General features: G+C 36.7%; 1 protein-coding gene across 2 annotated transcripts in view; it reads right to left on the bottom strand.

Annotated features, from left to right (window-relative positions):
• The window catches only part of LOC149567622 (nucleoporin (DUF3414)), a 337999-nt gene that overhangs the window by 60067 nt on the left and 259577 nt on the right, over positions 1-18355 (bottom strand). For both annotated transcript variants that reach the window (XM_089820876.1, XM_089820877.1), the window contains exons 27-28: positions 669-776; positions 331-389 (exon numbers count right to left, since the gene is read on the bottom strand). In XM_089820876.1, the coding sequence (XP_089677002.1) occupies positions 331-389; positions 669-776 (167 nt within the window). The remainder of the gene's footprint in view (positions 1-330; positions 390-668; positions 777-18355) is intronic.

Below are 18355 nucleotides of genomic sequence, written 5' to 3' on the forward strand. Positions count from 1 at the left end.
TTTCTTCAATATTCCCTATTGAAGATTTGTCAATCTTAGTTTGTGCAAACAGCATTTTCATTTGTAAAACTTCAAACTGCTCATCATATGGAAACAACCATTTTGCATTGTTTGATACATTTCATATGTAGAAGTTCAAAAAAGTAATAATGTAAAGCTAAGAAAAAAAATTGACAGCTTGGAAAATTATACAAAGAATTATAAATACCTCATGTTCTGCATATCAAATTTATTCAAAGATATAAGCATTTGTGCACAGATTTACAGCAATTTTGAGTATAGTGTGCAGTACTAGAATTGAACACATCATCAAAATGATTTATTGACTACCTGTATCCTTGTGTTGAGTATTGCTCCAATAGCTCAAGAAAAGCAGGATGTTCAAACAACTGTACACAACCAGATTCATGATCAAAACCAAAAAAAATCTCTACACAAGCAGTAACAGATTTAAAAATCCCAAAAGTCTTAGAATTTTAATTAGCAAGATAAATTTATGTCATAGAAAAGAAAATGAATTTCCAAGGAAGTAATTATCTTAATAAAAACCCCTGAAAAGTCTAAAGCAGAGAAAAGTTTTAAGCTTAAAATTTGCTCTAGTATATCTCAGTATGTCTCATAATGATCAAATCCAGCCACATGCTTAAATTTAGGAAGCAGCAACCTACATCTTTGGAAGCTGATTGAATTTTCGTAATTAAGGACAAACTCAACCCTCTATTGTCACCAACCAATTCCTTCCCAATCAATGCAACAACAAAAGCACATCCTGCAGCCTGCAAGAGGGAAAGAAAACCATGGGCTGATTACATGTTTCCATCGCATAAGGATTAAATGCAAAATACAAACCAATGTGATTATGATGCACGATGCTTATTTAAACTTTATTGCTGATAGCAGCTCCAGTCATAAGGCCAAGCCTGCATATAATCCACTAAATTTCTATTGTTTCTTCATATATCAAAACACAGAGGAACAAATTATTTATTTAAAAATTGTCTGCATTTTAATCTGCACCTCGAAATCGGAATAGATGTGCATCAGTGTGATAGAACTGCTCTATAAGTTGTATGGAAAAGCTCCAATGTGCACAAAAACTAACCTAATATGAACAGTTATGAAACTAAATATATATTTTTAGGATTTACCGAGGGAAAAAGCTTGTCACACTCATTCCATGCAAAGAAAAAGATTTTTATACTTTTTGACTAAAGGAAAACCTACAACTACATGTTTACATTGTTCATGTTGAACAAACCCAAAGACTATGGAGAGTCGGGTGAACCAGTCTTTAAAAACCTTAAACTTATTACCTTAACACCAAAACATGTAACATTAATCAGCAGAAAAGATAAACAAAACAATCAACATTGATGCACAAGACAACACTATGAAAAGTATTACGGGAGGCTCACCAGAAAACTTGCAAGCAAGAGTCACTATCTTAGGGCAAGATACAAATCGCTCGTTGCAAAGCTTCACTATGTCCAATCAAGATACATAAAGGACTTGTAGAGGGGACTCAATATCTTAACACAAGACAAATGGAAAGTACTACAAATAAATAAGCCATCAAAAAACTATATGCACCAGGACTTCTGCAGCAACACCAGGGCCTGATAAGATAGACATACAACATCCACACCACATACACTCTATGTTCCAAACTACAAGACCATAGCATCAACTGCAGAGGAATGCTGAGGATTGTTCTAGGCAATAATAAAACACTTCTTTGCAAATGCACAAAACATACGTAAATGACCAAAACACCTATGCCACAGCTATTGCGCAACTAGGAGCAACATGAGGGTCACCTACAACTGCCTGTAGCTTCACACAACTATTGACACCAATGTCCTGCTTCTAGCCCTCATGCATACACTCTTGTAATCTCCCCATTTTGTAAGATTTCAAAAAAAAAAGAGTCTAAAAAGGAATTTTATTTAATTATTAAAAAAAAAAATTCAAATGATGAATATTAAATAATTATTAACTAATCTTTTGGATGTTACCTACGTTATGGATTAATAGTGGTGGTGATATGGAACAAAACTGAAAAGTAATATTATTTAATGGTTCTTGGGAGTGCAGAAAGTTAAGATTTGGAGAATCAATAATTATTTTATTTTATTTCAAAGTTTTCTCAAATTGTCTCGAGATGGGCCTAACAAGCCATTTTCATCAGTAGATCTGACCTGCATAGAACTTGGAGGAGTCACTCAAAATCTTCAGACAAAGCATTAATGGAGACACTGGAGATTAGGGAAGTCGACGAAAATATTTACAGAGGTACTTTTGCTATCAGAATAAAGGATTAATGAAATTAACGAAGATTTCTATATATTCTGAGAATAATCTATCATTTTATGAAGTTAATCAAATTTAATTAGGCTGAGTCTTCAAGTTGCCATAAGTAAACGTTCAAAGAAAGGGTCCCTTCCTTTGGCAAATGAATTTTAATAATGAAGCATTTCAGTATAAATATATGCCTAACTCTATTTGTTGGCACTCTGTTAGCATGGATTGTTTTACTTTAGAATATTTTAAAGTTATACTATTGGCTTCTTTCATTCACGACACACCATGGGTTCATAGCAGTGGAGAGTTAATTTATACTTCAATTATTTCCAATATCATGAATTTCTGCCAATGAAAGTGAGTATCAATATATTTCTAGCAAAATAATATGTATTTGTGGTCTACTAATTAAAATCACTTGTGTGGGGGGCACCAGATACTTATTGACGTTGAAGATGAAAGGAATTTTATGTAGCTTGGTGGGATAATCTTTTAACCAAGAACATTGGGAATGATTATAGTTGTACAACTTTGCTTATCCTTTGACAGGAGAAATAATACCAAGGCAGGAGATGGGCAAACATATATCATTCGCAAAGGAAAAATTTGTTGCAACGAAATCGTTGCAGTGGCATAATATGTTATGGAGATGCAAAATTTATTTGGTATAATATAAGTGAACTGATTATTAGTTGTTAGCCACGCAAAAAAAAATGTTGCAATTAGAAGGCAGTGCAGTTTCTTCTGGCATGAAGATAGTCTCTGTCACATCCTGTTGCTACTTCATATTCTCAGCTTCAATGTCAGAGATAATTTCTGGGAGCATGTGGCATTAATGTGGAATTATTGAAAAGCTTAAGTTTGTAGAGACTGTGTTCACCGTGGAAGGAACAGAGTTTAGGAAGCTAAACGGACACAAACATGAGTCCAAATGACAGGGATAAGTGTCATTCACTGGATGAGTTTTGTGATGTTGATTTCACCCTTTGGTCATGATAGAAATTTTTAAGATCCCGCAGCTCATGAGACTTAAAAAAGAGTTATTGTATACAATGCAATCTTCCATATATCAAATGTTGACTGCTTAGCAATGTATCTTTCAGTTGATATCAAAGACAAATTATTCATACTGAAGTAGCAATGACACAAAGGACATGGCATCAGAAAAAATTTATGTACTTTAAGTAGAGCAGTTATATTGTTTAGTTTTGGACAAAGTTATACCATGGAATTCAAGATTCAAACATCTTTGTATTGTTTCACACTTTCATGTCAACATTTCAGGTTAGACTGTATTTGTAATATTCTTCGCTCCATCTTTGTTGACTATAAATGAACGTGTTATTACACTTCACGACAATAATTGTCTTAGTCATTTGCACTATTCTTTTAATTCAAGAAAAGGACATACAACCAGTAAGTAAAAACTAAAACGGCTCATTAAAACACAGGAAAACAAACCATTTGGCATAATGTTAGAGAAGTCAAGTTGCAGTCTGTTCATTTACTAATACAAGGGGTTATTAGAACTTCTAATCATCATTTCAATGCTTATACTCCCCATCATAATATTATTACATCACTATAACCAAACAAGGAGTCTTTCACTATATTTTATTCAAATCTTATCACCAGTGCATATTACTGTGAACACAAAGGAGGCCTCAAATATAACCTTACTATATCAACAACGCACAACTCTGAGGAGCAATCATGACATCTCAAAGCAATATCAGTAACCTCACAATGCCTTTACCATAACTTCAACATAGTGTAGACACCAACAACAAGCAAGTGGAAATCCACAATTGAGAATACCATCTCCCGTCGATCATCTACATAAGCTTATGTATTTTACACCATAACAATGCCAAAGAAACATCATATTTAGTACACATCAGTATAACCCCAGTACTGGGGTACGTTAGGATGAGTTTCCGGGATGTGGGGAAGATGGGCCTCATTTTCGGGATGGCGACAAGGGACAGGGTAGGGAGGGGTGTTGTAAAGTATACATATAGAACTTGAAATGCTAGTTACGAGATGATGCTTCAATAGAACATACCAAATTAAAATACTTGAACATAGAAAAATTGCAACATGAACTAGAACCATTCAACATTCAACATGGTAACATATCACATACCAAATAGTAACATTTAAAAATCAAAATTCAAATAGAAATTGAAGTACTCATCTCAGTGGCAGCATGGTTGTGGAATGGCAGAGGTGGGGGTACTTGGGTACTCAAGTACCCAATGCGCGGGCGTCGCGAGGACGGGTATTTCAAAGTTTGGGAGAGGGGTGCGAGTCCCTGTGTTACACTCTAAGTCACAAGGTTCGAATTCGAATTCGAGTTTGTCGATCATAAAATTCAAATGAAATCCGGCAAGGGTAAAAGTTCGGAAAAAAAATTCGACATTAAAATTTAGTTATATATATTTATATATTTTTAAATATTACTAATATATCCACAAAATTGTTAAAATAGTTTAACATTGTTAAAATAGTTTAACATTGTTAAATAGTTTAACTAAATAACTCAATATCAGTTTAAAATTAAATAATATTATATTAAATTACAGTATTATGTTAAAATTCATAAAATTCGGATGACGTTCGGAAAGAGTTAAAATTCGCTGAAATTCGAATCAAAAGGATGAAATTCGGCAAATCCTGTGACTTAGGTTACACTAGTATAGATCCTTCCTTCAATAAACTCTACACAATCATCAATGACAACATAGCATATGCCAACAGGCCACAACAAAGCAAAGAGTTTGCATCAATGACAACACATACTAACAACGATCTCCCCCTTTGTCATTGCTGGAAATACTTTACATCATCATCATTATCAGATTTTTATTTCACAAGCTCTCCAGATTCTCTTCCTCTTTAACATCATGATTATACTTCACAAGCTCTCCACATTTTCCCCCATTGTTGTATGCCTGTGGTAACCTGCTGCAAAACATTTCCCACATGTTGTCATCCTGCTACAAGACCCTTGTGAATATAACCATCACCTCTCTTCATTTTTTTCTGCATTTCTAGGTGGATTACCACCTTTCCTGTCACCCATATTACTTCAAATCATGTTTCCCGTAACTGATCAAACTGTTGCTCTGTTCTTAGTCCTGCATGTATAGCATCAGTTTGGATCGAAAACCATTGTCGCTGCATATATAACCCCAACCCTGCAGGATGGCACATAACTACTATAATACCACTATGATGAACCCTGTCGGCTCAATCTCTATTCAACCAGTGACTATCTGTGCTTTTCATTTGTTTAAAGCAAAGCTTTTTTGTATTTTTCCGTAATCAGGGAAATTATGCTTTTTTCTGGTTTTTATGAAAAAAATTAACAATAAAATGGGATGCCTGTATGGAAGAAGACTAATACAAATTTTTTGAACATTGCACTTGTGATGCTGTCTTATTAAGTGAATGGTAGATACTAGCATTAGGAAATAATTAATTAAATTCAAGAAATATAATTGCAGCTAAAAGAAAAGCTGGAGCCCAAATGTGGCACTTGAAAATTTACCAGAAACCCTTGAAATTCAGTATGCAATGCACTTTTATTGCTGGATGCCTAATATGAAGCACAAATTTTAGGCACTTTTGTCTAGAAGTCAAATGCCTTGGCTGTGGGTCTCACCTAGGGCCTAGAATGTTGTACATCTGCCCTTGACATTCAATAAAATCAGTTATAACTTATAAGATGTTGCAAACAGCTGCTATAAGTCGCCTATGGATATCCCTTGATTTAGAGAGTTTTTGTTGCCAGTAAAAGTCATAAATATTCGTGATGCAGAAATCTCGGCTAGTACTCTGTCAGCAGTACATCTATGGCTAAAGCTATTCAGATGAGGTGACTCACTTTAGGATGCTTCATTGCTTTTTTATTTATGCATTTTTGGAAGATGCTAAATGAGACCAAATCTTCCACAAGGATAGACTTGGAGCAAAAAACATAAAGTTTGTTTTTTGTTCTTTTCTCTTGGCTTTGTTTTTTATGCAAAAGTTGTCAATGAAAGAAGTTTTTAAATAAGTTGTAAATAAATTAAATGTAGATGCATTAGAAATTGTCTTTCCTTTTGTATGAAAATTCTATAAATACAATGAGTTGTTGAAGAGATATAAGAGAGATGAGAAGTTATTTTCACAAGGTTATGCTGCTAATTTTATTCTAGGATGGACCAAGATTTAAATCTCCATGTGAAGGCTGAAAATGTATTGTAACTTGTTGCTGAAGTTTTGGAGTGTGGGGTTTTTTACCTGGAAAGATTTTCCCCACATATATTCGTGATTTCTATCGTGTCTCATTCTTCTAATTTCATGACTGTATAATATTAATTCTATATGACATAATACTGCTGAAATTTGTTAGATTTGTAAATTGCAATCGCTTTCCTTTCAAATTTAATTGTGAGGAATCCACTATGTTTCCACTTTTACGGCATAGTAGAATGTACTTGTAAATGTTTATTAGAAGCTATTCAAACAATCAGTGGATACAGGATGTGCATACTAATCTAGAATGGCTTTCTAAGATGTTCTTATTTCTCTTCAATTGGTATCAGAGCACAATTTTGTGAATTGCATGATGCTTGCATGGGAGGATTCTCAGTGTTTCTAGTTTTGGGTATTTCTTCTATTTAGATTTCTTAGCTTGCATAACTTGAAGAAATCCTTTGATGAGTCTAAGTGTTGCAATCGATTTAGTGTTTCAGGAGACAACTGACATTTCTTGAAGGATGGTAAAGACAAAGAATATAGAGTTGGTCATGTTGAAATGGCATTGATCTAAAGCCCATGGTTGACAATGGAATAATTTTTGATGCAGGGGTATTGAGAAGGTATCTCTTTTATTACCTAGATTACATAGAGCCTATGCAGTTGATCATTGGATGATCTAGAAGCTTCTGGATAGCTTACATCTCTCTCAAATGCATGTCCTAGTAGTGGTTGTGGACTTGGTGTGCAAGTGGGCCTAAAGATCTTGTATTACATTTTCCTCTTGGATGATTGCACTTGCCTGGTTTGGATTCTTGTTTGTTAGATCTGAGGAGTTTATAGATTTTCCTTAAAAATCTAGCATGATGCTCATTTGTGATAATCCATTATTTTGGGTTCAGTTGATTGGTTTTTTCAAACTCTTGAGTCTTCCAGATGAGATATTGGTGTGGATGTGCATGGGTGTTCTTGAACAAATGATTTTTTGCAAGTTTTGCACACTCAAAGAAAAACTTGTGGCTTTTTGTGGACCGACTAAAGATTTATTTTCTAAACATTGGTTCCTTTAGGGTGTTATTGGATGAGATAGTTTTAGTTCTACATGCATGATGCATGCTCTATGCATGGTGAGAAGAAGTGTGTTTCTTTCTCTACATGGTGATGTTGCCACGTGATCAATCACTCAACATTTTCATGGCGGTGCTTTTATGGGTTCCTGCTCTATGGTGCTCAATGTGGACATAATGGCAAATCAAATCTGTGTTTGATCTAGTGCTTGAGTCATATGCCTACATGATTGTTTTCTTTGAGATATCTCTTTTACATATCATTGATGTGATAGTGGGTTTGCATGTTGCAATGATTGGATTTCCAAGTTATGCATTTAGGTGGGTAAGCCACCCATTTAATTGCAATGGGATAACTTGGATGTGGACTATCTGTATCCACCAAAATTGATTCAATGTTGATGTACACTTGTTAGCTGGCCTTGTGGTCACTTGTGCAGTGGTGTGGATGTTTTGGGATGAGAAGATGAATGATAAGTAGTAATTGAATAGTCAATTATGGGGTCTTATAGCATGGTGATTTTCTTTAGTTTTGAAATCATGGTTTCACTCGAACGTGTGATGTGCAAGCCTATATGTTTTTCAGATTCAGGGAATGGTGTATCATAGCCTTGCAGAGCTTGGTATCATGTTTTAGTGGGAGCTTTAGCAATGATTGTATATTCATCACATAGTGATGGATGATCTTCTTTAGTGTTGCAATAGTTGGAGAATGCCTCAGATCCTGTTGCTATAGAAGGATCTTTCACATATGTTTGTAAACTAGTGAGTGATGGTATCTTCATGTGATTGGAGATGTTATCTCTAGTATTCAAGGGGTCCTCATGAGAGACGTGGTTTATGCCTTCATTTGATATGTTACCATGGTGGCTTTTTATGTCATGGTTTTCTCTTTACCAGTATACAGTTGTGACATGATTCAATTATTTGATATGATTGCATGGACCATGTTATCTCTTTGGAAGAGATGTTTTAGATCATGTTGTCAAGTTTATGTTCTTGATTCCATGGTTGGAGCTTTCACATTGAACTTGGTTTAGTTTCTTGGTATTGAGTACTTCGATCATTTGTTTGATACTTCATGACAGTGATATGTTGCTTTGGGGTTTAGCATGCATTGATTGATCATAAGTGCTTATGGATACTTGGAGACTTAGGAGATTAGTGTTGTCTTGATATGAGAGACATATTAAGATTTATATTCTTGATGAGATTTCAATAGAAATTCTGAGAAGTCTACACCTTGGTTGGATGTGAGTTCAATAGAGACTTGTAAGGAGATTGTTATTAGCTAAGTCATGATAACTTGCATATCCTTGGAGAACATTCTCATTCCTTGCTCATAGTCTACTTGGTAGTTTATAACTTGAGAGGTATTGCTTAATGTTACCTTTAGGTGCCTTATGTTTTCTTTCATATTCATGGATCTTGAGCTGCAATTAGATGTTTCTAGAGGATTCATTATGAGAGATGGATAACATGGTTATCTCCTTATGAGTATAGACTGATCTCCTAATATGGGAAATCGAGTTGTTTGATCTACTTTGACAGGCTTACATACATGTAGATTCAAGATAATATGCTATGTTTGATCTCTTGAGTTTGAATGGTTTTCCATGCTATGGTAGCTTTTCCCTTAGGGTTGTGAAGGAGATGATACTTGGTGCAGCTGACATTTAGAAGTGTTTCTGGATGGACATGCTACATGTTTATGACTTGTAGATTCTCTCTTTGACCTTGAATATCTTCTTAGATGTTTGGGTTCACACAACATTGTGTTTTGAGATCTATTGGAGCTACGGTCATCACTCTTTTGTGGTCATATGTTATCACTTGTACTTCATTGTTTTTTGGTGATGAAATGGTGGTTTCTTTATCTCTTTATTTTGATAGATGTGGAGAACATTGGAGAGTTCTAGAGACTAGACGAGACAGATGTTTCTTGCAGCAATTTTTGCTACATGATTTTGCATATCTTTGTGGATGGTCCTTAGTACTAAATGGTTACGCTTTCTTTGTGTTGTTATCAGCAGACTCGGTGTGCCTTTGATTTTTCAGACTTGACATTACCCATGTAGTGGGACTTCTTGTATGTGTTTGGTCTTCATCAACTAGTTTGCACATGGAGCTTGAGGTTCTAGCCAATGGGTTCATCATGTTGCCAGAATGAGCTTTTGATGTTGGATACCTTTGAGGTATGGGTGGTTGGATGGGTTACCATTTGTTGTGGATGTTATTTTCAATCTCATGGGTTTCTCAATTGGATTGGAGCGATCAGTTTGGTTGTTTTGGCTAATGTTTTATATTGTTTTTTGGGGTATTACTTCACAGTTGTGTTGGGCTAAGAAGTCGATATTTTTGTTGCTTCTGTATAGCTCATGAGCATAGGGGAGCGGTTGCAGCATTTTGTAGCTTTTTTTATCACCGGGATCTTATACATATGTTGTTTGCATAGGTGTCTAATTGGAGCACGAGGGCATGAGATAAGATTTTTGTGATTTCATGGATGGTTGTGATGATATAATTTCATCAATTTGAATCCTATAAGGTCTTTGTCAACTGGGAGATTGTTCCGATAAGGTGACTCAATCTTAGGACGCTTTATTGGTTTTTTGTTTATGCATTTTTTGAAGATGTTAAATGAGACCAAATCATTTCACAAGGATAGACTTGGAGCAAAAACACAAAAAGTCTGAATTTTGGGCTTTTTCTCTTGGCTTTGTTTTTTATGCAATAATTGTGCACAAAGGAAGTTTCAATATAAGTTGTAAATATGTTGAATGTAAACGCTTTAGAAATTGTCTTTCCTTTTGTATGAAAACTCTATACATACAATGAGTTAATGAAGAGATGTAAGAGAGGGATGAGAAGTACACTTCATAGGTTTATGCTATTTTTTGTACTCTAGGATGGAGCAAGATGTAAATCTTCATGTGAACGCTGGAAAAGTATTGTAACTTGTTGCTAAATAATACATTAGCTTGATGTTTTGGAGTGTGGGGGTTTTAACCTAGAATGGTTTTCCCAAAAAATATGTGTTTTTTATCATGTCTCATTCTTCCAGTTGCATACATTAGCTTGATGTTTTGGAGTGTGGGTTTTTTTTTACCTGGAATGGATTTCCCCACAAATATTTGTGTTTTCTATCATCTCTCGTTCTTCCACTTGCAGATTGTAGAATATTAATTCAATATGTCATAATGTTGATGAAATTTGTTGGATTTGTAAATTGCATCACTTTTTTAAAGGTTTTAACTGTGGGAAATCAACTATGTTTATTTCCTCTTTTATGCCACACTAGTATGTACTTGTATTTACTTATTAGAAGCTATTCAAGAAATCATTGGACACAAGATGTGCATGCTGATCTTAGATGGCTTTCTAAGACGTTCTTATTTCCCTTCAATAGCTACCATACACAACCAATTCATAGTTCACAATCAGAAATTATACTTCTTTTATTCATCATATTAAGTATCCGATTAGAGAGTCATACCAGGCACCAAAGAATGAAATGCATTCAATTGCAGGGTGCCGCTACAGCCAGGTAGAGATGATTCCAATGATAGAATGGATCCACAGGAATGGGAAGGTGTCGGAAATGACCACCCTAACCTCTGATTTGTATTATGCAACGTCTGACCTGCTAAAGACATCAATTCCGGAATTTCCATACACCAATCTGTACCTGGTGTGAAAATTGTGCTGTTATGGTTCGAGCTCCAAGTCTGAACTGTAGCAGTCAACCTTCAACAATTCCCAGTGACCTTGCAGGGTGCTAAGATACTCCATGCCACACCTGCAGACCTTCCTAAAATATGAATAATGGTTTTGTGGATATTAGAAGTGAGGCAATCTGCATTCCATATGCCTTGGCGGTCATATTCTTCTTCCCTTCATGCAATTGATTCCCTAGTATGAATCCATTCCTTCAATCAAAGCCAATCTCATTCAATCTGCAACTCTTCTCAAACCCTATAATTTGTCTGAAATTAATTTGAAATTAATCTCTACACAAGCAATAACAAGTTGGGGTTGTCATCCCAACTGATCAGCTCAAGGGGCAATGTCCTTGGGCATTGTAGTCTCTGCATGAGTTCAGCCTTGCCTCTCTAGAATGAATATCTGCAATTTTTCCCTGAAAGATCAGATACGCAAAATTTTCAACAAAAACATTTTTAATTCCACTTCCTGGTTTGATCCAATATCTTCTCTGGAACTAAACCTTTGTTGTCCGAACTCATCATTCTCTCCAATTCTCATGCTTTATGCATAACAAAATCAGGAAATAGAAGTCCCTCTTCTAAAGTTCCTAGTAAATTAATAAATGGTTCAATATGATGCCTTACACCAAGCCTTTGTTTATTGAAATGTGGCTTTTATTTTAAAATCAAAACCCTTTATTTGAACAAGGAATGCAAGGTCTTATCACCTAATTTTTAATTTTTGAATAATGAACTTATAATGACTAATGCCCCTTGAATTTCAATTTTATTTATTATGGGGAATAATACTATTCACTATTTATAGTTAATCAATAAACTGAATATAAATTTCATTTTAATGATAGATTATTTATAATTCCACAACTTATGAAGTTTACTGATTGGATGGAGTTTAGTTTATTCACTTATAATAAATTATTCAATAAAGTGAGTATAAAATTCACTTATAAATATTTATTCAAACTCATTCAATAAATATTTAATTATTTCCTTATTATTTATTAAATATGGTCCAGAGCTCGAAATTGGATCCCACAGCCTCCATGATAGCTTTGCATCTCCTAGTAAGTTCTCTATACAATTTGTTGGCCTACGGAAACTCGGTGATAGGCCAACCTCCTAAACAACTAATTGTCATCCTAAAAAGGGGGCATTACAATCCTCTCTTCCCAAAGATCATGTGTACACAAGAAATGCGCTATTGTGCCACCACCATCGCGCACATCCTATATTCAACACATTTATTGATATCATTACTCAACTCCGACAAAAGTACCATGTATCCCAATGTTGAAGACAGCTCAACATCACTCTGAATCACATGTGTGACCATGAAACCACTATTTGGATCCAACAACAAAGCAGAACCTTAGTTATATCCTATGTAAGAGAAGTAGACAACATCATCCCTGAATATTATCCATCTGCATATGTGTCATCCCCACACTATGAGGATGAAACCCCTCCTGCCACATAGTATACACCAACGACCATCCAACTTGGCCATCATTACATAGACAAACAAAATATACAATATCAACCAAGTGGTTCAAACAGTGCCAATCCAAGAAGAACACTCGATAACCTGTCACCACGCAACAAATAAACCTATCAGTGACCCCATGTTACTCAAATGTAGGGGTACCTAGTGTTCTCTCAAAGATCACTGGATTGCTGGCTAGCGTAACCATTGACCCAACTGTATACAAGAAAATAGATTCATCCACTAAGAAACAGGTGATGTAACCAAGAATGATCCAGGAATATCCTCAACACTTGCAATAGGGAGCCCATGTCTCACTAGCACACTAAGATAATCAACCTCATCAAAACCATCAAAAGGATAATCAACCTAATCATTATGGCCAACAATAATACTCATCATTAGCCCATCTCTAGATAATGCCTTAGTGCCCAAAGTACCACCTTTCTGCCATTGACCATGAACTCAAGTTGCATACTCGTAAATTCATACATATATCTACCCAATGACTGCAACCATTATATACATGAGACCATATCAATCTCACCAAGATCTACAACACAAAATGCAGTTGTCAATATATACTCACCCATTTGTAGACTCGGTTGTAGAACTCTCATGGTGCAACGTAAAGAGAATCCGTTTGTTAGCATCACACTCAATGCTTGGAAACTCTCTGCCTACAACCATCGTTTGTAACCAATCCCTAACTTCAAAATCATAAGTAGTTTTGTTGTCAACCCAAAAAGTCATTTGGTTCCTCATCATCACACCTTAGAGGTACAAGTGGTGAATCCTCGAAACTCCTAACATAGTGGCAATAGTTGTCACATGTCACACCTACTGCAAAAACATCATCAAGCTTTATATGTTGTTTGTCATGCTCACCCTCAGGACCACTAACCTTGACATCAGTATCCAAAACTTCTCATTATCTATATCTAATTGCACCTCAATTGACGTGTCATACCTTTCATGAGGCACTTATGCCATGGCTCCCATGCTTCTTAACAAGTAAAACAAAATTTATTCCTCAACTTATTCCTAGACACCTTATCTAACTTGAGTGGTGGAATTGGCATGCTCTTGACCTGGATAGAAGACCTTTGTAATGTATGCATAGAAGGCCTCTATCATGTCTTTGTCTTCCTACAGGACTTCTTATCCTAACGATAAGAAGATGGGGATGTTGATGTGTCTAGGTAAAGAGCAATATCAAAGGCCTCATTAAGGGTCATAGGCTAGAATACATGGAGAAAACCCTTAAGTTTGTTCTAAAGTCCTTCAATGAAAAGCATTAGAACTCTTCTTTGTAGCATCCTAATAACCATTACTGTCACCCTCTGAAACTCATTAATGTAAGGGTCTACATGCTTGATCTATCTAATCTATGCTAACTAACTATCTAAGAGTTTGATGTCCTTCCTATCAAAACTAGTGATGAGTCTCTTTATGAAGTTTGCATAGGAATAAAGAATACCATGACCCTGAGTAAAGAATATGTGGTGCTATCACTCGTAGGCAGATCTCCTCAAGCTGTAAGACTACAAACTGAATAACATCCCTCTCGAGTATGGTCTAAGTAGAAGGTAAATATCTAACTTCACCACCCATGCTCGTACACTCATTCTCCCACTACCATCAAAAGATGGAAAGGTGAGCTTGTCAGTAGCTCTCTTGAGGTCTCCACTTTTGTGGCCAAGTTCCCATATCGTCACAATGTTGAGAAGAATACAGAGGTAAACAAATCTCTCTCTCACCTCTTGAGGAAGATCTCTCCACTCATCTACTACTGCTACTATTAACTCCTTGAATCTCACCCCGTCTACTAGGTTAGCTTGAGTTTTTTGTTTATTTGGAGGAAAATGTGGAAGAAATTGTAATGTCCCCATTTTTAGCACATTCTGGCAGTTGGCTTGTTTAGTTCACCATCGCGACCCTTGTGAGCTAACATTGGGATTCGAGGGTCTCAATTGTTGGGTTATAGGCTTTCTAGTAGCCTATAGTGTGTTTTGGCTCTATTTGGGGGACTTACTATTTATAGAAAGTTGATTGTTTGTTTTGATGATCTCAATTGAGTTAGAGGAGTTAAGTGGTGGTCTCAGTTTTTATTTCGGGCTTCTGGTTTGGGCTCCAAGAATCTTGGAGGGAGCGTCCATTTATAGTCACCCTGTCAGCTTCATTCATCACTTTTCTTCATCAAGATCACTCTAGTGTTGTCAGATTTCGATTTTGATGCTTATTCAATTGTTTTTGCAAGACAGGTGAATTATTATTATTATTATTGTTATTCATTTAAATATTTTAAGGTTATTATTTTTGTTGGTGTTGTATATCAGTCACCTCAGTATCATAGCTCATCTTATTTGCATTTGTAGTCTTGGTGACATTTTTGAAGTTTTGAATTTTAATGCCCTTGCTGAGGTATAAGGGTTTGTTGTCGGTTAAATGTATAGTGTAGCTGACGGGTAGAGTAGTATCCGAACAGGCGCGTGACACTTGAGTCACCCCTTCGGAATGGTATATGTATACGTCTGAGAGGGACTTTGGAAGCATCCTTGTAATTGTTGTAATCACTGTATTCAGATGGTAATCAGCAAGTGCATACATGAATAAAGTATCTATTCTATGTTATATCGTGTTATACATGTGTTATACATGTGTTTACCCTGTACGGTAAACATTTGGCGCCGTTGCCTGACGGACCTGGAATGAAGGAATGATATGAAGATTAATGCCGAATTTGCTAAACAAGGATAGGTACAAGGTCAAAGATAAGGATGAACTACGTACAGCACAAGAAGTTTTAACTTTAGCACAGTAGGTAGAATGCAAGCAGAGACTTCAGCAAATTGCCGAGGGGCACCGAAGGGGTGAAGAGGCACAGACAGAGGGAGTGCACTCACCTAGTAAGATAAGGAGTGCCAAGGAATTGCTGGAGGAGACTCGGCAACGCTTAAATTTGGTGGAGGAAACAAGGAAAGAGTTCCTTAACCTGTATACACCGAGGGGAGAGTGTCTGAACGGACGGGAAGCAACTCACACGGCATGGAGTGTCGAGGGAGCATGACCGTGGAGTGATCTCTTCATTCTTGATACACCAGACGAATGGATACAGGCAGAGAACAGAACAACATCACTTGAAGACCTTTCACCAGACAATGTGGTTGTTGGAAACAAGACTGTGCTATAGAACAACGCGGAAGACCAGAACAGCACGAGAGCTCAGAACAGCACGGGTACACAAGTACCTCAGAATCAAAGAAAAGTAACGATGGCAAGCCCTAAAGAAAAGTTTCCCAAGTTTCACAGTGATGGTTCAGCAGAACCTATCAGACATTGTAAAACGTGTGAAACCATATGGACTACGAATGGTGTGACGGATGAGGACGACTGGGTGAGACAATTTCCAGTGACCCTGCAGGGTGTGGCGATAGATTTGTTTTCCGATACCAATCCTCAAAAACTCAATACATGGGAAAATGTTAAAAAAGAATTTATTGCAAAATTCAGATTGCTCCGTGATGATAATGAAATAGTTGCAGAAATATACAGTACTAAACAAGGAAAGAATGAAACAGTCTGAACTTATGCCAAACAAATGAAAGAACTGATTGGAAAGATGGAGAGTCAACTAGCAAATGGTTTGAAAAAACGATGGTTTGTGGAGGGGCTACGACCGGCTCTTAAAAAGAAAATGAAGATTGTACCATTGTCGTCATACACTGACGTGTATACTCGTGCCATGGATTTGGAAAGTGAACAAAAGATGAGTAAGAAGAAAAAGCATAAATCTTCTGATTTGGATGATTCATCCTCAGAAAGTAGCAGTAGCGATGAGTTGAACAAGAAAGTGAAAGCATTACAGAAAGACATGCTTCGGATGATGAAAGAATTCAAGAATTCAAAAAAGAATCCGAACACCGTGAAAGGAGAATTGTGTTGCACAGATTGCAAGGAGGATGGCCATACGAAGGGTTCATGCCCAAAGAAGCAGTTTTGTGACATATGCTAGGTAGCGGGACATTCATTGAAGGAGTGTCCGTTTAACTTGAAAGCAAAAGGACACCAGCAGGTATTACTAACACAGGAAGCATCCAATAACAACAATAACACGAGTAATGATGCTACTTCGAGTGGATATCGAAATAATAATAGACGCAGAAGGGGTGGAAATAATAATAATAACAACAAAGGCCGAAGTAAAATACAGTATGATGCAAGTGGACGGCCAATGATACAGTGTCGGGCATGTAATCTTTGGGGTCACTTCGCCAAGGACTGTCCTACAAAGCAGATGCCACAGCTACTGTGCAGATGGTGTGGTCCGGGGGACCATGAAGATTCAAAATGTCCTAAGCAAGGCATAAATCTATTAAGTATTGAAACGTGTGATGAGAAGGTATTGGCAATCACACGGGAACAGGCACGGAAAGAAAAATATCTGAATGTGGAACAAGAGAAGGAAAGGTTACAAAAAGCCCGAACGGAAATAGAAAAGCAAATGAAAGCAAAGAAACTACAAGTGAAGGACATGGCCGAAACATCAAAAAGAAACTTGGCAAAATAGAGCATGGTGAAACAAATAATGCAAATGGAAGTGCCAATTAAGCTGAATGACCTTCTTCTCACGATGCCACAATTGCGTACGGCTATTATAAAAATGACACCGTTCCCAAGGGTGATAGGGGAAGCAAAGGATAGTAAGGGAACAACGGCAGCAACAACAGACCCAATGTTGTTGGCACTTACGACAGGTAAACACCCGGCAGTGGTAGAGATGGGCATTCTGGGTACTGTGCTGATGGATACAATAGTAGATGGAGGATCAGGGGTGAATCTGTTGTCGGAAGATGTTTGGAAAAAACTTGGACAACCAACACTATAGCCACCTACTTTTCAGTTACTTACAGCAGATCAGCATGGGATAAAGCCATTGGGAACTTTGATGGCACAGCCGGTAACAATTGGGACACAACCCTTTTCACTGGATTTTGTGGTCATTCCATTGAAGAGAAGAGGGTATGATGCCATTCTGGGGTGAGGGTGGCTGGTGCAAGCAAAGGTAAAACACGATTGGAAGCAAAACACCCTATCTATTGAGAAAGGAGGCAGGAGATTTATAATTGATTTACATACACAGATGATAGGAGAAGCAGCGTCCTCGGACTCTGAAGGTGAAGGCAAAAGTAACGACGAATGGAAAAAGAGGATGAAACCAAATGAAGAAGGGGTGCTGAGATTAGGAGGGTCAACTAATGATGACCTAGATTCCGTAAATGGACTACTACACTGGCAAATGGAAGATTGAGGTTTTTCCGAGTTGCAACATCTTGAGCGTTGAGGAAGAAAAAATAGGCGATGAGTTTCCGAAGGAGTCCACTGAACTGAAAGAGGGAGAAGTGCAAGTAGATGAAACACCAGCCCATACATTCAATAAAGATAAACCGATGAAGTATGAAGAGCCGACAGTGAAAACAATGAACTTGGGTGATGAGGAAAATCCGAAGAACATTCTTGTAGGAGATGATTGG

Source organism: Cupressus sempervirens, chromosome 3, assembly GCF_028749045.1.
Source record: "Cupressus sempervirens isolate cs-2001-9-10 chromosome 3, ASM2874904v1, whole genome shotgun sequence".
Classification (NCBI taxonomy): Eukaryota; Viridiplantae; Streptophyta; class Pinopsida; order Cupressales; family Cupressaceae; genus Cupressus; species Cupressus sempervirens.